This window comes from Glycine max, chromosome 8, assembly GCF_000004515.6.
Source record: "Glycine max cultivar Williams 82 chromosome 8, Glycine_max_v4.0, whole genome shotgun sequence".
NCBI lineage: Eukaryota > Viridiplantae > Streptophyta > Magnoliopsida > Fabales > Fabaceae > Glycine > Glycine max.
In genome coordinates this window covers 23,508,884-23,531,495 of record NC_038244.2, presented here as the reverse complement: position 1 = coordinate 23,531,495, position 22,612 = coordinate 23,508,884, and the positions used below count along the sequence as shown (strand labels likewise).

Sequence of the window (22,612 nt, the reverse complement as noted above, 5' to 3'; positions counted from 1 at the left end):
TATCACTCGGTCCCGATTGGATCTATCTCACCCACAAAATCAAACAAATTTTTAAATTATGATACATATTATATTTCCTTTCTACTTGTGTCTTGAGCAACAAACAACAATTACAAATATATAATGATTACACAATATAAAACATTTTTACATGATAAATCCAAAAATTATTATTGATATGATTTTTAAAATAACAGAAAATAAGTGATTTATTTATAATATAAAATAATTTTATACAATTATTTAATCATAGATTATTATATATGAAAATTTTATTGATTTTTATAATAATTATTTTAAAATTCATATCAATAATAATTTACAATTGCACGATGATTCAAATTTTTTTACATTATCAATACATAATCATTAAATTTTTAAAATAATTATTGTATAATTTTATAAACTTATTATATATTATAATTTTTGTGACCGAATATCAGTATAAAATTGATTTTACACCTAGACTAATTTTCTATATTTATTATGAATATGAGTATAAAAAAATAGAGGATAAAAAATATTTTTTGTCATCAAATTTATAAATACAATCTGCATATCTCCAAGTTTGAATAACAAGGTCATTCTTTAAGTGATTTCCTAATTCTTCTTCTACTTTGTGTGGCCTTTATTAATAACAATAACAATAATAATTTTATTAATAATAATAATAACAATAATAATAAGTGTTAATGTAATTATTATCATTATAATCTATCAATTGTCATTATTGTGGCTATTTTTTTGTTACAGATTCATTATTAGTTTAATTTTGCTGTTAAGCCTCAAACTTTTAATTCTAGGCTATGTTTGTATAAAAAGTTGTGTTCCGTCGAACGGAAATTCAACATTTTTTTACTCTCATGTTGGCTGCTTTAGAAAGTGATAAATTGTTTTTAAAAAAGCACAACAAAATTTCTAATTGATTTTCAAACATACACTAATATGGTCCAACTATATTAAGATATCTGCTGCTTACTACACTTCAATTATTGTTTTTATACTTATAATTCTATTTTAAAAAATTCATTCCGAAATGCAAATTGTATTCGGGATTCATCTTTCTTGGATCCAGTGAAAAGTGCATGAAGTTTTGTCCTAAGTTATCCTAGAACCCAACTCAATTCATTTGGGAAACCAGGTCCTGAATCCTGATGTTTTTTTTTTTAAGAACCAAATCCTGATGCTTATTACAATTGTTAGTTTTATCTAAATTTATTTACTTATTATGTTATATATTTTTACAATAATTTACTTATTATATTTTTTAAAAAAAATACTAGTACCACACCCTCTCACACACCCTTTCGACACAGTTCACCACCGCCCAGTCCAACGTGGAGAGAAAAAATATCTCTTTGAATGCTTCTTCACATTCCCTTGTATTTTCTGCATCCGCACCAACCAAACGAGACAAATTGTAATTGCATTCTCATTCGATGGCTGAAAATCTAAACGGGTGTGGGGTTTGTTTTAGTGTAGTTTGCTCAACATAAAAAACCCACGATATTAAGTGCTTTTTTAAAGGAATTAAATGAAAATTTCACAATATTTAACTCAAATTAATTGCAGTATATTTATTCTGGCATCCTGGATCAAAGTTCATCCCAAATAAGCTAGCCGAAAGTAGAATAGAATCAGACATGTTCAATCCGACAATAAAATAAGTACGGTAAAGAAACCTTATTTTATTTATTTGTACATATTTAGAAACCTTTGACTTTGACACACGTGTCAGGAAAAAAATATTAAGAACCCCGGCCGGTTAGAGAAAATTTCATATTATCTTGCTTTTGTACAAAATTTGAAATAGAAATAATCTGTGCTGTGGTAGTGGAAGCATCGAGAACATCGCAGCGATGGCGAGAGTGGGTAGAATGAAGTTGGGTTCACAAGGCATGGAGGTGTCTTTGCAGGGACTTGGGTGCATGGGCATGTCTGCGTTCTATGGTCCTCCCAAGCCTGACCCCGATATGATTGCTCTCATCCACCACGCTGTTCAAACTGGTGTCACTTTTCTTGACACTTCTGACGTCTATGGTCCTCACACCAACGAACTCCTTCTAGGAAAGGTTCCCATTTTTGTCTACCCTTTTTGATCTTTTTTCTTTTTATTCTTTCTGTTGCTTTATATGATAATCCTAGGCCTGTGCTTTGAATTGAGCATGCATATGACCGAGGTTTTTTAAATAGCGGTCGCGGTCGTGTTGCGGCTTTATATTGCGGTTTTTTTTTTTTATATTGCGGCAAATCGCCCCAATTGCGGTCGCACACAGTTAAAATATCTTGATGTTGTGGCCCACAATGAAGAACGGACACAGGACACGTGGACACTTGTAATGTTCAAAATATAAAATGTAATACGGGTGTCGTGTTAGTGTCGGACACTGACACGGATGCGTGTCGGACACACTAGACACACTAGACACGGTAAGGGGCTGGAGTGTCCGTGCTTCATAGGTGGCCCAAACCATTGTCGTGGACCAATTTTTTAAATGTAAAAGTGTTTGGGTTTCAATTTAGTTATAATTTGCTTTGGCCTGTGCTTTAATTTGCCCTTTGATCATACATACATATGATATAATATAATATAATATGATATGATTAAGTGTTCTTGTATGGAATTGTGGAACAGGCTCTGAAGGGAGGGGTGAGAGATGAGGTTGAATTGGCTACAAAGTTTGGAATCAACGTTGCTGAAGGGAAGAGAGAGATCCGTGGTGATCCGGCATATGTGAGGGCTGCTTGTGAGGGAAGCTTAAAGAGACTTGGCATCGATTGCATAGATCTCTATTACCAACATCGTATTGATACTCGTGTGCCTATTGAAATCACGGTTCCACTCCTTATCTATGCTTTTGTTTTGATTTCAGTCGTTTTCTTTTATGTGGTTGGCACTGTGTGAGAGATTTTGATCTTGTAATGGTTTTAGTTGGTTGAACAGATTACTATGAAGTGTTAGTTTACTTCAGGAAATGTGATGGGAACACTTTTTATAATTCACGTGTTAATTCTCCAATGTTTCACTCATGTTATGGAATTTTCATATAGAATAATGCTGCTTTGCCCAACCACGATGTTGTGTGAGTTATACCAATTGATATGATTGAGTGAATTCATGTGATAATTGTGGGTATTAACTTTCAAAATATGATTTTTTACCCCACACTTATGTACTGTTATGCTTTTTTCTTTTTGCAGTAAATTTTGTAACAAACTTTACTGTACTTAGTGCGAAAGAGGAATGTCAAAAACACACATCTTGCATCTACATAATTTTCACCATCTGACAGCAACTAGTGGGATAAGGCTTTTGTTGTTGTTTATTTATGGCATTAACTGGTCTCACCTTGTTTTCTACACACCTACACTCTGATTCTACTCTACCTCATGCTTATATAAGGTGATAGAATTCAAGGAAATATGAATCAATCATTTTCTAGTAGGAAAGACTTTGTTCATCTTGTATTACCTTGCAAGTTGGAACCAATATTTTTCATTGCTTTTGCTGGTTCTTGGTTTGAGGCATATTATAATTACATTTGTAGCTTACGATACTAGGACAATAATGCATTGCACTTGCATGAGTCTAGATCTTCCAGATGATAAAGTTTAATATTGGTATACCCATATTCTCCTATTCTTCGGGTTTTTGAAAATTCAGTAGTGCTGAGTTGGGAATAAAATGGTATTTTTAGAAATAAGGATTATTTTTTTTATAAGTATTATTAGAAATAAGGATACCATGAATTTTATTTATCAAAATGGTATTTTTTTTCTTCATTTTTTCATATTGGATTGAGGTTGAAAAAACATTTTCAATTTGTCCACGAAAGCGTCCATTCAGGAAAGGATCATATTTTTTAGTTAAATATTTTGTTTTAGTTTCATCATTAAACAATCAAATTCGGTTTTCTAATATATCCAAAGAAATTAATTCCTTATCCATAACTTTTGCCCTATTTACAAATTCATTGCTCAATTTGTTTCTTTTTTCTTCATTAGTATAGCTCCAATAATTAGACAATTCATCATAGGAAATTTTATCTTTTGTGAGGAGATAAAATTGGGTTTCCATCATTTTATGAAAAGTTGATAAATTTGTTGGATACATAAACGATATTCTTTTGAGGCATATTATAATTATATTTGTAGCTTACGAAACTAGGACAATAATGCATTGCACTTGCATGAGTCTAGATCTTCCAAATGATAAAGTTTAATATTGGTATACCCATATTCTCCTATTCTTCGGGTTTTTGAAAATTCAGTAGTGCGAGTTGGGAATAAAATGCTATAAGACTACTATTTTGTTTTCAATGGAGTTGGAATCAGGAGATCTTTCCTCTCCCTATCTTTTTTATTGTGCGCACACGTGTGACAGACAATTTTATCAGTTCCATAAGCAACATCTTTATATTATTTAAAGTATTTTATAAGAACCCCAATTGACCTTTTTGGAGATAAATCTGTATATACTGGGATGATTTTGTCTATTTCTAATTTATTCTCTATAAATGTTGGAAAAGTGCAATCTATTACTTTTGTTTGCATCTGAGTTTGAAAGAGTTTTGGCCATTTTGGGATTTTGGCATGGATGAAGCATGGAATTATTTGACATCATCATCATTCTTCCTCCGATTTCCTCAGGCTAGCTTGTTATTGGGTCTAATTGTGCTAACAACTAACAAGGCCATGAAACCTATAGATGATCAATAAATCTCTAATACTATTATTAGTCTTTTTGAGGAGTGAAACTATATGACTGAAAAATACTTGAATTCTGAATCCTCTGCTCCATAAGCTAGGAATCAATTTTTTGTTCATTCAAGTTTATAACCATTGTTCGTCTCCTAATTTCTTGTGCGTGGTACTTTCCCACTTCACATCTCACCCACACATGTGCATTACAACATGTAATTGACCCTGGATGATATCAGTGTTAGATATGAGAATAACTATTTGAAAAAGACAATGTATGATGACTTCAACTTTTTCTGTTGCTTTTTGGATGGTAAGATTGGGGAACTTAAAAAACTCGTTGAGGAGGGAAAAATAAAATACATTGGTCTGTCTGAGGCCTCGGCTTCAACAATCAGAAGAGCACATGCAGTTCATCCGATAACAGCTGTGCAGTTGGAGTGGTCCCTATGGTCAAGAGATGTGGAGGAAGAAATAGTTCCAACATGCAGGTGTGACCTAATTTGCAATTATTATGTTGTCTAGCATTTCTCTTTCTTGGGGACTTTGATATCACTGCAATTATGTGTGCAGTCTAACCACATGACTTTTAATTTCTCCTTACCAGGGAACTTGGTATTGGAATTGTTGCATATAGTCCTCTTGGACGAGGATTCTTGTCATCAGGACCAAAGTTGCTTGAGAATTTGACACAGGATGATTTCCGACAGGTTTGTCGAATACCATGCTATTACAGAAATTCAAGTCAATTGTTCTCTTTCATTATCAACTGTCCTAGCACTGCTTTGGAACCTCGGATTATTTCAAGGCTATTGAATGCCACATTCACTCAATGACAACTACTGTGAAAATTCGTAGTTGTTTAATTGAGCATTTTCATGATAGTCAGCCTGATAAATAAGTCAATCAACCAAGTGAAATAAATGCAGGAAAAAAACACATACCTCGAGCTTTAAGAAAAGACTAAGATAAAATGCCCACTGTCCATTGAGATATTTCCATGAAACATTTCTTTTCAAAGTGTTGGCGTTGATTTTTCTGTTGGTACCAAAAGTGCTTGTTAACATCAAAGTTGATCGCTGGTTTTTGCCTGTTATTTTCAAGGCTGCGTACTTCCTATGTACTTATCGTCATTCCACTTTTCATGATCAATCAATATTTTCATCCTATGTTGAGATCTAAGATATTGAATGACCAAACAAATATTAAAAGAAAAAGAAAGAAGAGGCAACAAATGAAAACATTGTTGGACAAGTGACCTCAATAATTTAAGAGGGGGTGAATTAAGTTTTAAAATTTTCCCACTAACAAATTTTAACCCCTTTTTTAAATGATATATGATAGGTTCAGAATGCAGAAGGAGAAAGAATCAATTTAATAATGTTCTTTTAAATGCGCAAGACAAAGTAAACTACAATAAAATAACTGAGATAAGGGAAGAGAGAAATGCAAATTCAATTTATACTGGTTCGGCCACTTCCCGTGCTTACGTCCAGTCCTCAAACAACTCATTTGAGATTTTTCACTATCTGTGTAAATCCTTTACAGTCTTTGAACACACATTGGGACCCCTCACCCTTGTGTTCAATATTCTCACAATCCAAGAGACGCACAGTCTCTTGATTACGACTGAGTTTATGAGATGAACAAAAAGATTTCTCTCCTTTAGAGTAGATGATACAAATTGAAGATCCTAGAAGAATTCTCAATAGATTTGCAAGTGTTTGACCAATAGTTATTTAGAGAGAATTTGACAATTAAGTTCTCTTAGAAAATCTTTCTCTCCTTTTTGAAGTCAGACACACACACACACACACATATATATATAGGCTCATTGTGCCTTTTCAAAATAGTTTGAAGAGATGTGTCTCTTCAAATAGTTTTTCTAAAAATTTCTCACTAATAATCGATTACACAATTATATTTTGAAGGGTCATGACTTTTCAAAGTATTTTATGAAGTGTCGTTATTAGTCATTGATGACAGACATTTGGTCATCGATTACAAGATTTAAAATTCAAATTTCAAAATCCTTTTTGAAAAGCCCATTTGCAATCTGTATCTGGTAATCGATTACCACCAGTGCCTTGAGTTGTTGAAAATAATTGTTTGAGGCTAAAACTGATCAACCAGTGTGAGATTCTTTTAACAAATAAACTAAGGCCTTATTTTTTTCTTGATCTTGTTTGCTTGACCTTGAATTAATCTTGAAGCAATCTATATTTACTTAATGTTGAATGTTTCTTGAAGCAATCTTGTTTGCTTATACTTTGGCATCATCAAAAACCTGTATACATACATTCACAAACATTAGGGGGCTTAAAGAGGCAGAAAGAATAGCATATATTTGAAATATGATTTCATAACATGTTATGGCCTGTTAGGCTGTTACTGCTTCCCTAGATCCAGGAAATAGGAGTTTTCCTACCTGACACCTTGTATCTTACACTCTATGTAAATCAGGGAAATTGCATGTTATCTTTCAAAATGCCAATGATTGATAATGATACCTATAATCTTCAGTGTATGTGTTTTAATCTATTGCAGAGTCTACCTAGATTCCAACCTGAAAATTTGGAGCAGAATAAGACTATATTCGAGAGGGTTAATGAACTGGCTGCAAAAAAGGGATGTACTCCATCTCAACTTGCATTGGCCTGGGTTCATCACCAAGGAAAAGACGTGTGCCCTATACCTGGAACCACCAAGATTGAGAACTTTAATCAGAACATTGGGGCTTTGTCAGTCAAACTAACTCCAGAAGACATGGCAGAGCTCGAGTCCTTTGCTGCTGCAGATGCTGTCAAGGGTGGCAGGTACATGGATGGTTTTGCTACATGGAAGGAATCTGATACTCCACCACTTTCTTCTTGGAAAGCTGCATGATGAAGTGCATTGCTTAATGCTTATACTAGTGATCCTTAAGTGTTTGCTGCTGCTACTTTAAGAAACATATCAGTATGAGTGGCAAGCCTTCACAGTTGAAAGGAATAAGCCATTCTAGTTTCTAGTAATTGATGTGTCTTTTTAAGTGGTTTGAACTCTGTGGCAGATGGTTCCATATATGTGTTTATGTATGTATTAAAATGAACAAAGACTGGCTATGGCATGACTTTTACTTGAGTGTGAGTTGATTATTGCCTCAACAAGTTAGCTTGAGCATATCTTGCTTCAGAAGGCATGCTAATCTTTGAGTACAGTGGGAGTGAATTTTCACATCTACATGAAGAATAAGTCTGTATCTTTTAAAATTTGAACAGTTGATTTCGTTCTAAGAGTTTTCAGTTTCACACTATTATACTTCAGAGAATCCAGATTGAGAATACTATAACCTTAAAAACATGGTTTGAGAATTGAGACTAAGGAACTGAGGCTGAATTTTTCCTGAAGAACATATGATTATTTTGTGTGAAAAACGCTGGAATGACCTTCCTGCACGATAGTTTGTGAATATGTGCACACTGAATAGAATTTAGTTATTTCCTGTCACACTTTTTTCTAAATTTTATGTCGCATTTTATTTTTTATATTTCTTATCTGAAGATTTTTTTATTTGAATGTTAGCTCTATGTTAATCTATATATATATATATATACAAAACCATGTACATTATTTTTAATGGTTTTGATTTGATGGAGCTTGAGAATATAACATTTCCTTTTCTGTTGGGGGGTTTGGGACCTAATGCGAACATCATAGGCCCCTACGTTATCATTTATTTATTTTTTATTTCTTTATTTTACTTTTGTTAAAATTAAATGTAAAATTGATTGGGAACTTGTTGATATTAACAATTTAACATCAAACTGATCACAGGCCCTGTGAGATCCTACGATACTTATTTATGCTTTTCAATTATATCCTTTATTCTTTTAGGATGAGTTCAATAATTTTGAGAGAAAACGTGGTACAAAAAATCCCGAGAAAAGTGACAAAACTAAACTAAGGGACTGTAGTAAAATTCTGAAAATTTCTATTCCATTCACACACACGCATAAACTATGAATATAATTTTAAGATCGAGATTTAAACTCCATTCAGTGGAACTGATTTGTTTTGAACATGCCACAAGGTTGCTATGAATGAAGAATTGCAAATTAGCATGTATAGAAAGGCAATTGAGCATGATCTCTAATCTTGTGTTCCAAGGTAAATGAAGTAAAGAAAGATTGAAAAGATGATCTTCCAGGGGTCCTGTTAGGCATTAATTGCATGCATTATGAACTCATACACCAACAACCGTTGATGGATTCCTCTTGGACTGCTGCTTACAGAGCAATATCCTAGAAGCTTAACCAAATTGAACGTACATCTTCAATTAAGTCATTCTTCTTCTGTATGATCCTTTACAAATTAAAGAGAGAAAAAAGAACATGAGGATATTTGAAAGTAACAAGGAGAACTAATTGTAATCTCTTGGGACTTAATATTGGTTATTGCTCCCTCATTCTTCTCTGGTTTGTGTTTGAAGAACAAACACTTCATTTTTTGAGGAAGACAGAATATCTATTCTGAAGCTCTTTTGTATAAGTCGGTGTTCAAACAAGGACGCTTTGAAGAAGTTGGGTGGGTTCAACGAACCTTACGTACTCCATTTCTTCGGACCCATGCTTCATTTTTGCTTTCATTGTATCTTTAATTAATTCATGCAGAGTGTAGCTAGGTGGTATCCAGGTCAGTTTTTTTTTATGAGAAACAATTTTTTAACCAGATCTACGGCAAAAAAACAAACATTTGATATTTTATGTGAAAAAGCTGGAATGTTATGTGACCTTCAATTAATGCATGATGCTTTGTGAATATGTTTACACTTAAGAATAGAATTTATAGTAATTGCCTATCACACTACTTGCTTTAATTTTCTCTTTCACATACATATACAAATTCGCGCGTCACTACTCACACTAGTCACTACTGCTAAAATGTCTTTTACATCGGTTTCTACACCCTGCCACAGTGCCCCTGCTCTTTCAATTAGATATTTTAATGAAATGATTAATTTTAATTTGTTTAATTTTACATTCAGTACATATTATTTTACTTAATCTTTTTGAGAAAATGTATGTTTATTATGTGATTTTCCCGTTAGTAGTAGTATCTTATTATTTCTTCCTTTTGTCTTTTTTTTATTGATCAAACTAAATCGAATATGGCTTGAAGCTAGCTTTGGTTAGAGGATTGGAAGAACTCGTATCTTAGCCTTCTAGGCATGCCAGAGTCAACAATCTCAAGAGTCTAATACAACAATCCTTTATGGTGTACCTCAGACACGTCAAATGTGAGTTTGTAACCTATAATGAATAAGATTTAACTCACTAAAAACTGTATTTTGATCATATATATATATATATATATATATATATATATATATATATATATATATATATATATATATATATATATATAACAAATAAAAAAATACATGTATATACCTAGTAGTACCTAGGACATCACCATATTAGAATTGAGATCGAACCTTTGCCTTAAAAATGAATAACAATGCAATATTTTGACATGTTGGGCGAAAATACACACAATATGTCTACCCTGAAACAACAACAAAATCTTATCCCGGTAAGTCAAAATCAAGCTGAAATGAAAATGCAGCTAACTCATATCATCTTCTGCCTGCAAGACCTTTCCAAGTTCTTAAAAGAGTGCCTTTAAAACCCATCTTGGAAAGGGCTATATTTTCTGATTTTTTTTATTTAATTTGTAATTTCACCTGAGTTGATAATTACAAATTAAATAAAAGAACTAGTTCTTTTGGTGAAGCATCTCTGATTGAAACATTGAAGCCCCCCGAGGTACTGACCCACATCAAGGCCAGCATAGTAGGGTCCATATATAGCAGAAGCCAATGAGGAATCATTGGTTAAGCACTTGTAGTGCTTCATTGTGTTATGGAAAATAACTTCAAGTGAAAATTGGTTAGTTGCATACCAGCTTTCCTTCAACAGAACCTTCTCCTTTGATTTCTCGATAACCTTATGACCAAGGCCTAAGTTAGACATGTAATGGCACATATCATCCCACTTCATGAGAGAGTGACACCCCTTCAGTAAATCCTCATTGAACCTGCTAGCAAGATCATAAACATAGATATATTGACATGAACAAGAATCCAAATTTCTTTTTGAAACAAGTCCAACATTGTCTCTATTTAAAGGAGGGGAACTCATGTGGACTCTCTTATCCACTTCACCATGTACTGCAGGAACTATGGTCTCTGTGTGATTCTCTACAATGCACCTTGGTACATTGGAGGCACCACTTGTTACACCATTTTGATTGGTATGATTAGACTTTATAGGACAATCGGCAGTTTCATTAAAATTGAAACAATTTGAGGGTTTAGGCATGTGTGCTTGTGTTGCATCATTTATGTCGAAAAATTAAAAAGGTAATGCCACGATCACTGACAGCCATAATAATAGTCCAAGAGAAGCAATGACAAACAAAAAATAAAGGAGGTGAAAAACACAAACCGGATTTTATCAAAGTACTTCCTCGACGGAGGCTTGTCCATGTTTTCTTTTTGGCCTTCTGAGATTCAGTAAAAGAGAATGTGTTTTTCTCTGATCATATGGGGAGAGGGAGACATAGAGAGATTTGTGTAATGGAAAGTTTGTGTGTTATTTGGGGAATTTATTAAAGGAATTATTGACTTTGAAAATTTCCTTTTTACTTGAAAGGAAGTACTGAATAACAGTGGAAAGTAATCAAAGTAATACGATTTAATTGAAGAAGCCATTAAAGGAATAAAATCATGCAAAGGATCAAAATATACATAGCTTCTCCAAAGATCAATTTTTTCTTTTGGAGACTTGTCAGACTCGGGCAGAGGAGATTTGGAAACATTGCTATCTTGGTGTGGTGCTCTGGAACACAAGAAATAATATTGTTTGAAATAGGAAGATTTTTGATAGGGGACATTCTTTTCCATTCGTGGACCTGGCTCAAGAACTTCCATGCATCCTTTTCATACTCATATGTTCAGTGATTGAATCCAGGTGTGTTTGAAGTTTGAAGGGGATCAGTGACCCCCCAACTTCAAGTGCCAAAGCCAAACCTGTTATACTCTTGCAAGCAATGTCAACCAATCCCGTACTACATTTCCAGTAGAGAAAAAAAAGTTTCAAGGGGTGTATACCCCTATAGGAAGAAGGGTATAATAGGTAAATAAATATAATAAAGGGAGATGGGTGTATTTAGTAAAATACGGGGTGTAAATAGCAAGTTTAAATTTTGCCTCAAGGACAAAGGTAAGCCATTTCTTTTGAAGGGGCCTAATTGAAAAACTAAAATAAATTATACTTATAATATTAATATATTAAAGTTAACTAATAATTAAAAATATCTATAATAATTATTATATTTGAACATCATAATTAATCATCAATTACTGTTAAAATCAAATTTTATTTATTTTCCCAATGATAAAAAAACAAATTTTACTTTTTAATTTGAGAATATTAAGAATAAGAATTTAAATTTTATGCATCAGTTGTCCATGGCTGTTGTATGGTGATGAATCGGCAGCTTAGTAGAGTGATCCAAGTCGTCTGTTTGACACACTGTCTTTAAGGATTTGTTCGGGTAGTGCACAAATCTCCCAAGATTTAATCTATCTTTCTTGAAAGCATAAATTTTGTAAATCAATTAAAAAGTTATTCTAGATATAATTTTTAAAATAGTTATTATAAAAGTTCATAATTTTAGCATGCATACTGCATAACAATTTATATGATTATATAAGATAAAAAACATTATTGAAAATATAAGATAAAAATAAGATTAAAAAATATAAAGTGTAATATAAGGGTTTAAAAGAATAAATATGGTAGAAAAATATAAAAAGATGATACCATTGTGCGTTTATAATGTTAGTGTATTTAAATTTAATTATAGTAATACTGCATTCTCTACTTCAAAAAGAAACACTACAATGAAATAATATCTTATAACTTTTCTATTGAAAAATATTTAGGGAAAAATGGGGATGACTTAAAAATTATGAAAAATGATGGTTTTATATTATTTTTTTAGAGGTGTATCTATTTAGAGTGATGAGAGAGATCAGAAGGTAAGAGAAAAAATGTAAGATATAATAGGTGATGTAATAAGATAAAAACGTGAGAGTTATAAAAAATACAAAGTATATAAAATCATTATTGAAAAGTATACGTACATATTTATGTATTTCTTTTTTATTTTTAAATGAATTTCTATAAATATATATTTTCTACAAATATATATATATAATTGTGGTGACATTATTATTAGCTTTTGTATACAGTCACTACTCACCTATCTTACATAGTGTATCATCAACTGTACTGTAACATCAGTCATCTAGCTCCGACACATCAAAGGTCTACTTCAAACACACTATACATGTCCAATTTGGGCATATCAGTAAACACATTCCGATACATGTTAATTCTTCTTTGATTATAGATTGATTACAATTATCGTATTAGAAATTAACAAAATATATATTCAGATTTTTGTCTTAAATTTTATTCCTAAACACCCCGTCTCATTAGCTTCAGAATTCTTCATTTCCAACCTCAATTCTTTGATTTGAGAAATAACCCTGTTATAGATTCAAAGATTTTCTTCTACAAATAAATGAACTCCATACAAGGTAGATGTCCATTATCCAGAACCAGAACAAGGGCTATATTTTCTGAATTCTTTTATTTAATTTGTAATTTCACATGACTGTATATTTGAACATAGAATCCTTGTCTCCTTCTCCTGCACGCTAGGAAATGGTATAATTGACATTTGTAATGTTCCTTCTTATTGCTTCTATTCTCCCAAGAATACCCTTAACTGCTATATCAAATGCATCTTCAACGGATTCTAATCTAGAACTTGGATAACGATATATTATTCTTGGAATAAGTCTTATAATCTCCTTTCTCATTGCCAATACTTCACTTTTTGGAACTTTAGACAATTTCTCATTGATCGTTACTCTCTTCTCTATGACATCTCTTTCGGGTATGTACACAGAGTAGCTAGAACCATTTTTGGGTAAATGCCACAAATATTGGTTATATGCTGATTCTGGATGAAAGAAAACAGGAATGCAACCTGCCAAAATTGAATCAAAAGTTGATCTCCTAGTGAATGAATCCCCTGGAGGCTGTAAACAGAAAACTGAGCTCTGAAACACCTTTGTAACATGCACAGGATCATTGCAATAATTATGACCAGCATTGCAATTTAGAAGTTTGCAACTCCTAGAGGATTGGCATTCTTTGATTATCTCATTTCGGATGATGGAGGATAAGTAATTATAATAAGGCCTTGGAGCACCTGCAAATGAGAACAAGTAAGGCCTTTTCACTTTTCTCATTTTTTTCTGCCACTGAAAAACCTCCTTATCCTTAGAGGGGTGAAAGTAAGTTGGATATGGGATTGAAAACTCATTTTCCTTTGAACCAGATTCAATTGACAAAATTGACATGTTTCTTGCTTCTGGCAAAAGCATTAGCTTGGTTCCCCAGTCATCATTATTTTCTGTTCTTCTCCTGAAGTCCGAACCAATTCTCCCTACAACCATGAAATGATCCCTACCCCACATTCTTTTCCATTCGGGTTGTTGTGCAAGCCATTTCACTAGTTCTTTTGGTGAAGCATCTCTGATTGAAACATTGAAGCCACCCCAGAGGTATTGAACCACATCAAGGCCAGCATAGTAGGGTACATATATAGCAGAAGCCAGTGAGGAATCATTGGTTAAGCACTTGTAGTGCTTCAGTGTGTTATGGAAAATAACCTCTAGTGAAAATTGGTTGGTTGCATAGAAGCTTTCCTTCAACAAAACCTTCTCATTGGATTTCTTACTAACCTTAGGTCCAAGGCCTAAGTTAGACATGTAAGGGCACATATCTATCGACTTACTGAGAGAGTGACACCCCTTCAGCAAATCCTCATTGAACCTGCTAGCAAGATCATAAACATAGATGTATTGGCCTGAACAAGAATTTGAGGGTTTGGGCATGTGTGCTTGTTTTGCATCATTCATGTTGAAGAGTAAAAAGGTAACGCCATAATCACAGGCAGTCATATAATAATTCAAGAGAAGCAATGACAAACAAAAAATAAAGGAGGTGAAAAACACAAACCGGATTTTATCAAAGTACTTCCTCAACGGAAGCTTGTCCATGTTTTCTATTTGGCCTTTTGAGATTCAGTAAAAGAGAATGTGTCTCTCTGATGATATGGGAGAGGGAGAAAGATGTTATTGACTTAAAAAAAATATTAATGAATACTCTTTTTTACTTGAAATGAAGAATTGGATTAGAAGGAAAAAGTAATTAGGTCTAGACTAATTGGTTAAGCAAGATGTGTGATTTTATTATAAATTTCCGCTGTCATGGATTCCTTCATATTGTATCTTATCTTATTATATAAAGTAATATACATTGCTGAAAGAATTTTTCCCCAAAAGTGTAGAGGTTATTTTAGTAAATTTAAAATCATTAAACAGTTACAAATTTTTTTAAAATTATATATAAAAAAATTGGTGTATTAAATTTTTCTGCCTAAAATAAGATTATTTAAATATTTTATAACAACACATTTATTACACATAATAATAATAATAATAATAATAATAATAATAATAATAATAATAATAATAATAATAATAATAATAATAATAATAATAACATTATTATTATTATTATATAAATTTTTTACGCAATTTAATACTATTTTAATATCAATGTCTTAGTCGCACTACAATCAATGTCATAAATGTACCAAAAATTTATTTTAATCGTTATTATATAAAGAAATATACATTGGTGAAAGAATTTTTTTTCCAAAAGTGTATGGGTTATTTTAGTAAATTTAAAATCATTAAACAGTTACAAATTTTTATATATAAAAAATGATATATTAAATTTTCTGCCAAAAATAAGACTATTTATAATATTATATAACAACATATTTATTACACATAATAATAATATTATTATATAAATTGTTGGCACCATTTTTTTTCCTGAATAACGACAAATTTGGCACAATGTTTATAATATTTTAATATCAATGTCTTAAACGGACTACAATCAATGTCATAAATATACCAAAAACTTATTTTAATATCAAAACCAAAAATTTTTATATTATTTTTTATATCTTATTGTATAAAGTAATATAGGTGAATTTTTTTTCCCAAAAGTGTATAGGTTATTTTACTAATTTTAAAATCATTAAAACAGTTACAAATTTTTTAAATCATATATATATATATATATATATATATATATATATATATATATAAATAAATTTGTGTATTAAATTTTTATAACACATTTATTACACATCTTATCATTATTATGCAGTCAAAAAAATCTTATTATTATTATATAAAGTTTTGACCCAATTTTTATACTATTTTAATATCAATGTCCTAAATGAACTACAATGTCATAAATGTACCAAAATTATTTTAATATTAGAAACGGAAATTCTCATGATATTTTTTATATTAAAAATAGACTATATTTATTAAAATAATTACATGTGTTTAAACCTACCATTATTAGTATATAAATAGGAGATTAGATTTCTATTTTATACAAATTATATTTATATCTAAAATAAATTATCGACAAAATTATAATTTTGATCTCCTTATAATTTTTTTATGAAAAATAAGAAAATCTCTTGATAAAAATTAAACTCATATGACCTTTAATATAATGAGAAGGCAATATATTACTATGCAACTTGTTTTGCTTGGTTAATGTTAAAAATAATATTTTATATGAATCACCACATCAAGAGTTATTAATTTTTTCAATTATAAAAATTTATAAATTAAAATAAAATTATTTAATATATAAATATTTTTACTTTTATTTTATATTATTTTATATATTTTTATTTTGAATTGTTTATATATTTTAATTTAAACTTTATCGATTTATATTGAATTTCATAAATTAATATATAAATTATTTAAAAAAATTATAAATATAAAATTTAAAATGCACTTTTGGTAAACACATTTTTTTCAATAGGCTTGAATGCTTGATAAACACATTCCAAATAGTTTATTTTTACTTTAAATTCACTCATTTTGTCTTCGAAGGAAGTGATCTCGTTAAATTATCAAATCAAAACTCTATAGTTTTTTTATATAGTTTATAAAATTAAATCTTTCACGATTTTTTTACTTATTGTTTTTTATTTTTTTTTTTGATTGGTTTATGTTTTGGCTAATACAACATTTTAATATCTAAAATAAAAATATTGTATTGATATTAAAATCATTTATTTTATTAGTCAAATATTGTTGATTTTGGCCTCTTTCTAGATTATTTAGTAATTATATATTTTCAAAGTTTTAGGTAAAAATAAATTATTATTTAAAAAAAATAAAAAAAAAATTCAAGTCCAATTGATCTACTATGAAACAAACATGTATTCAATCGGATTGGTTCAATTTGAATTTTGTCAAAAAAATTGAACAAATTCAACCCAATATAATTCGTATATGTTTGATTGGGTTGAGGAAGGAATTTAGTGAAACCTAATCTAACTTGACTTGTTAACGCTCCTACCAACAAATGATTATTTTGTTGAAAAATGCCTCCCTTTTTGCTGTTTTGTTTTATTTTTCTTGTTTTTTAAAAATATTTTTGAATTTTTTAGATGTATTTTATCACTATTTGTCTTCTCACTTCTTTTAATTTTTTTTATAATAACGATTGAGAAGATGAAAATGAAAATTGTTTGAAGAATTTATAGAGCTGTCTTCTCTGATTCCAAGCTTGGAATGTTGCAGTTGAGATGTTGAGGCACTTGGCTTCGAGTAGTCCTATTAGCAAGGTTCTCGTCGATGAAGGGTTTCTTCACAAATTTGTAAAGGTGTTAAGTTGAGGGGTACTTGCTGTGAGAATTGCAGGAACAAACACTTTTATGCTTTGAGGTTGAACAATGGCAAAATGAGGAAGTAGATAGGGCAACTTGTCATGATTATTCAATGATAGTATCCACTACTTACAACAATGAGTGAAGATTTACACGAAGATGGCCTTGGAGAGATTAATAGTACTATAGTGATAATAAGAGGAGGACATTTAGTTTAAACAAACATTTTTTTATTATTTTTTTTATGGGATAACTTGTGACTATGTTTACAACGGCTTATTTTAAGAATACATGTATGCAAATGTTAAAAACAAAAGACATGAAGATTCTTATATTGACATTCATTTTTTAAAATTCAATATAAAAATATTTATTTTATAAATATATTGATGGCATAAATAGTTCTATACTATTATTTAATTATAAATTGATACATAATTTAAAATTATTAATTTTGATTATAAATATTTTAAAAGTCATAGGTGTATCAAAATTAGTTTCTTTGATATATTTTTTCTGTGGAATATTGAATGCACGCTCTCTTCGGTGTTCTTCGAATAAAATTAGGCCTCACCTCCTTATATGATAGTGGGCTTCACTGTTTCAGTTAAACTTGGTCCAGCTTGTATTAGAGGTCTTGAGCAGGTCAAAATTTCCAGAGCCAATAAATTATTGGTTTAACTTTACTGAAGCAGTTTTACCGTATTAAAGTATAAATCAGTTTTCTACTGTGATCGATCGATCACAAATTATTATAAAATAATTTTTTAAAAAATTAATAAATTTATTATATATAATAGAATATAATTGTATAATCATTTCTCTCTTAACTTTAACCTACTTTTACACAAGTTACGAATTAAGGATAATACTCTTTTTTTTATTCTGAATAAACGATTGTAATCTGTTAAGTCGAGTAATACAACTTTCTTTTTTCAATTTTCTCTAGTTTTTTCGCTTAAAAACTTTTTTATGATTCATCACTCTTATTTTTTTTTATGTTGTTTAAATCTTAGTAAATATCAAATAAATAACTTTTGTAACATAATTGTTAATTTTACGCTGGAGAAAGTGAGAAAAGAAAAACTTTACATGTCATATAATTTATTCATAATATTTCAATAAAATAATTAATTAGACATATACCAACTTGTTTGCCTAAAACCAAGTCATATGGGACAGACTCAAATCAAAATAAAATATATTTAAACTTATTTTCTATTAATCCAACTCTTTTTTATCAAGTTATTCCACCATTGATTGGACTTATAAGTTATAAAACATTTAACATTCCTACTTTCATGTCGTGATACATGAACATGACTCATTTTGCTATTGCGGTATTGCCACTTGGAATAGTTGAGTTCCTTGGAGAGTGGCTATTCCCTCAAACTATGCACTTAAAAAAATATTTCGAATACTTTCTGCCTTGTGATGACGGTAATTTTTTCCAAAGTAATTTATCTTACCTTTGAATGCACCCATCAGTGAAAATTTTGTTTTTTAGTTAAGAATCCTAAAAAAATTGCTTCGCTTTACGAAATATATAAAATTCTAAAGTTATATTGTGGATACATTTTCACATAAAAATGCTTTTAAAAAAAACATACAAAACCATTGAAACTTGCATTCATCCACCACAATATAACCAGCAGTCAAAACTCATTACCGGCAAAATTGACTTTGACTAATAAAAGTATATGTATATCACACCACCCAACTAATTGGAATTAAAAAAAAATGAAATGCATTTTACCAATAAATAAATAAAAAATAGAAGGGCACGTGCTTAAATGTTACTTGCAGAGCTCCCTTGTGATTCACTCTATGATGTTGATATACACAAGTTAAGTAAGACTCAATAATAGGCTCAGACCAAGTTAACAAATGATTTCAAAATGACATACTTATAAAGGAAATAAAGTGGATGGAACAAAAACTCTATAATGTAAAGATGTGAAAAATCTGCAAAAGAATGCCTTAGTACACAAGTGATGCTAGTTAGGAGGAGCCCACTTTGGAATATGATTATTATTTAGGAGCTTGTAGAGGAACAAAAGTTAGTTTTAGAACCCAGTACTAATCCAACTTATTGGCCTAGCAATCTTAGAAAGCATTCTTATTTTTGTACAAATTGCCAAAGCAGGTTGAGTTGCACAGTTTAACCAACTAACCACTCTATTACTCTAACACACCCACTCCATTATCATTTTATATATACACATACCAAACTTGAATTGAAAATAATTTCCTTTCCCCACGTAAATCATTCTAACTTGCTCATAAAGACAAACAGGAACCTAAATATAACCCCATTCTAGGCACCCTGTTGATAGATAGCTATATAGGTTAATAAGCTATTGGAATATTAGAAGTTGCTATAGCTATAGACACATAAAATTTGGGGATAAGGAAAGATGAGAAACCGTATGGAAAGATTAGTAGTTCCATGCTCTTTCAGCTGTGCTTCCCATTCAAGTGTGGAATTAGGTGCACCCAAAGGACCAAAAGAAGATTCAAAAGGCACTATTGTTTCAAGTAGTCTCTCTCTGCTCTCTATCTAATTAATATCTATCTCTCTATTCATTTTTTTTGTTAAGTGATTGGAGTGCTATCTGTAATTTGAGATATTCGTTATGCAAGGAAGACAAGAAGGACAAGATAGATCAATCATCAAGGCTAAAATGAAGAGAGGCAAGCCTTCTGGGTTTCTGGTTCTACCAAAGCCCAATGTAGCTGCTGGCATACAGAGAATAATCAAGGGCATCAAGAGTTTATCTCAATTATTTGGTGAGTGCAACAATCTCTACTTTTATTAATTAATTTTGTTTGTTATCAATTATGGTTGGTCTTTTTTTGTGAATTAAAAAAATCGATTTCCATTACCAGACAAAAATCATTTTACCAACATATTCTGATTAGCTGATAACCATATTCCTTAAATATGTGCTAAAAAAAATTGATTCTTAAGTTCGAAGCTATGTAAAAAAAATTCAATGAGAGATATAAGCTTGTTGAATAGATCTCCATATCTTGAAAAATTAGTTTCCAACTCTTTATTAATACCTGAACACTCCATAATTCATTTTCTAAATGCATATAGTTCATGGTAGGTGCATTATTCTTTTTCCTTCTGATATATAATTCTCTTTTGTTGGATCTTTCTCTTCTTTTTTTATGTGTAACATGATTATTTTTGGACTATGTATGACCTGGGCTGCTCCACTTCTCCAATTGAAAATACTGGACACAATTGGTATGGGCCCATAACATTAGAAAATGAAACATATATATGTAGCAGAAATTTAGAGGCATCGTAGGAGTTAGTTAGATCAGAGTAGTTTGGAATTTTGATGGCCGATTATGATTTTAGGTGATTATATTCTCTCTTCTCCCTTTATTGAAATGATTCTGTCCAGCTGTGGAGTATGGGAAACTAAATTCTAATAATATGCAAACAACATAATTGTATTTGATTTTAGTGTCTGAATCCTACCTACTAAAGAAACGGACAAAACATTAATAAATAAGACCTTAGAAAAATATATGAAATTATGTATATACTAAAAAAAACAATACTAATTAGTTAAGTTAAAAAGTAGGTAAATAAAACTAACAAAATAATTACGAAAATGTCTATATAATCAATAATGAAATTAGTAACCTAAGTTCTGTTGCAAAATATGCAAAACAAGAAATGCAATAACTAAACACAAATTTAAAAGAATCTTGCAAGAACTCTCAACCTTTGCACAATAATGTAAGAGATTGTTGTGTTTAAATGTAGAAAATATATCTAATAGAATAATTCGTATCCCATGGCATCTGTGCAAAATTCTTTTGAGTTAACAGCAATCATATACCGTGAGCAAAATTAATCTTAAAAAAAAACGTGTTGACAAAAAAATGTCAGGGTGATCATGTATTTTTAACATCTAAACATTAATATATAATTATGTTATTGAAATTTGATTTATGTCATTCAAGAAAATTTGTTATTGGTGCCTTTCAAAAATAAAATGAAACTTGCTATTGGACTGGGCCTTGCTTACAGCATATGGACTGGCCTAGAGCCATATTTAAGGTTAATTTTAATTTAATTATTTGCTTAAGTTATTTCAACTCTACTTGCTTATTGCCACCAAAAAAACTCGACTTGTTTATAGTCGTATTTGTGGAGGATAATAAAATATTTTAACTTATTTCAACTCTACTTGTTTATATTTGCTTTGTTGCATCTTTGTAATGTGTCGATTGTTGAGTATTTTCTTCACTTGAATTTAGTTTACAAGAAGGAGGATGTGGAGGAAATGGAACCTGAGATGGAAATCGGGTATCCAACAGATGTGAAGCATGTGACACATATTGGAATTGATGGGTCGACCATTACAAATAATGTCAAGGGTTGGGACAACATGAAGGCACCTGAATTATTGTCTTTGTCTCCAATTTCATTCAAGCAATTTGAATTGGCCATGGCTAGCCAAGCTCAATATCCCCTCATTAACGATCCTAATTCCTCAAAATGTGGTTAGAACACTTCTGGGAATGTTGGCACTTCCAACTTCCAAGTCCCTTCTTCTAATTGTAGATTAATCATGATTGATGACAATGTATCTAGGAGTTCATATACAAGTGCACAAATTGAAAATTCGTGAGTGTTTGTAATCTCTTTCACTCTTTGTTTTGCTCGGTTCTTGAGATTGCCTTAGCTTCACTACATGAAGTCTTCCAATTTAAAATTGAGTTTTTCTGTCTATAAATATTTTACTACCTATTAAAAGAAAAGGAAAGCTTAGTAGGATTCACTTTTTATCAATTAAAAATCCGTTTTAAGTTATTTCCGGGTATTCAATTAACTATTTATATTCCACCTGTAAATATCAACAAGCAAATATTTCCGTCATCCCTACTCATGATTCTTTTTACTTTGATCATATATGTTTTTAATTTTTTTTGTCTCATAATTTATTTCATTTGAAGTTCTAAAATGAAAAAAAAAATCATT

At 30.7% G+C, this 22,612-nt stretch overlaps 3 protein-coding genes across 3 annotated transcripts; 2 read left to right on the top strand and 1 right to left on the bottom strand.

The window, feature by feature from the left end:
• Nucleotides 1-1,537: 1,537 nt before the first annotated feature.
• LOC100807798 (probable aldo-keto reductase 2) lies at nucleotides 1,538-7,830 on the top strand. The gene is made up of 5 exons (XM_014779250.3): nucleotides 1,538-2,072; nucleotides 2,636-2,836; nucleotides 5,020-5,192; nucleotides 5,309-5,411; nucleotides 7,249-7,830. The coding sequence occupies exons 1-5, from the start codon at nucleotides 1,860-1,862 to the stop codon at nucleotides 7,585-7,587; spliced, it is 1,029 nt and encodes a 342-aa protein (XP_014634736.1). The 5' UTR covers nucleotides 1,538-1,859; the 3' UTR covers nucleotides 7,588-7,830.
• A 5,293-nt stretch (nucleotides 7,831-13,123) lies between these two features.
• Nucleotides 13,124-14,952, bottom strand: LOC100802999 (probable xyloglucan galactosyltransferase GT14). Its single transcript, XM_003530440.5, has one exon. It carries the CDS (start codon nucleotides 14,882-14,884, stop codon nucleotides 13,472-13,474), a length of 1,413 nt encoding a protein of 470 aa, XP_003530488.2. The 5' UTR covers nucleotides 14,885-14,952; the 3' UTR covers nucleotides 13,124-13,471.
• Nucleotides 14,953-19,939: 4,987 nt separating this feature from the next.
• LOC100527236 (uncharacterized) lies at nucleotides 19,940-22,328 on the top strand. Its single transcript, NM_001249879.2, has 3 exons — nucleotides 19,940-20,142; nucleotides 20,248-20,394; nucleotides 21,889-22,328. Exons 1-3 carry the CDS (start codon nucleotides 20,022-20,024, stop codon nucleotides 22,137-22,139), a joined length of 519 nt encoding a protein of 172 aa, NP_001236808.1. The 5' UTR covers nucleotides 19,940-20,021; the 3' UTR covers nucleotides 22,140-22,328.
• Nucleotides 22,329-22,612: the final 284 nt, after the last annotated feature.

What these genes read in the sequence shown, in the direction of transcription:
- LOC100802999 (XM_003530440.5), bottom strand. Translation starts at nt 14,884, where the DNA reads ATGGACAAGCTTCCGTTGAGGAAGTACTTTGATAAAATCCGGTTTGTG.
- LOC100527236 (NM_001249879.2), top strand. Translation starts at nt 20,022, where the DNA reads ATGAGAAACCGTATGGAAAGATTAGTAGTTCCATGCTCTTTCAGCTGT. An exon ending in AAAAGGCACTATTGTTTCAA is followed by an intron (nt 20,143 to 20,247) that starts GTAGTCTCTCTC and finishes TCGTTATGCAAG; the next exon opens with GAAGACAAGAAGGACAAGAT. An exon ending in GAGTTTATCTCAATTATTTG is followed by an intron (nt 20,395 to 21,888) that starts GTGAGTGCAACA and finishes ACTTGAATTTAG; the next exon opens with TTTACAAGAAGGAGGATGTG.
- LOC100807798 (XM_014779250.3), top strand. Translation starts at nt 1,860, where the DNA reads ATGGCGAGAGTGGGTAGAATGAAGTTGGGTTCACAAGGCATGGAGGTG. An exon ending in ACGAACTCCTTCTAGGAAAG is followed by an intron (nt 2,073 to 2,635) that starts GTTCCCATTTTT and finishes ATTGTGGAACAG; the next exon opens with GCTCTGAAGGGAGGGGTGAG. An exon ending in CACAGGATGATTTCCGACAG is followed by an intron (nt 5,412 to 7,248) that starts GTTTGTCGAATA and finishes AATCTATTGCAG; the next exon opens with AGTCTACCTAGATTCCAACC.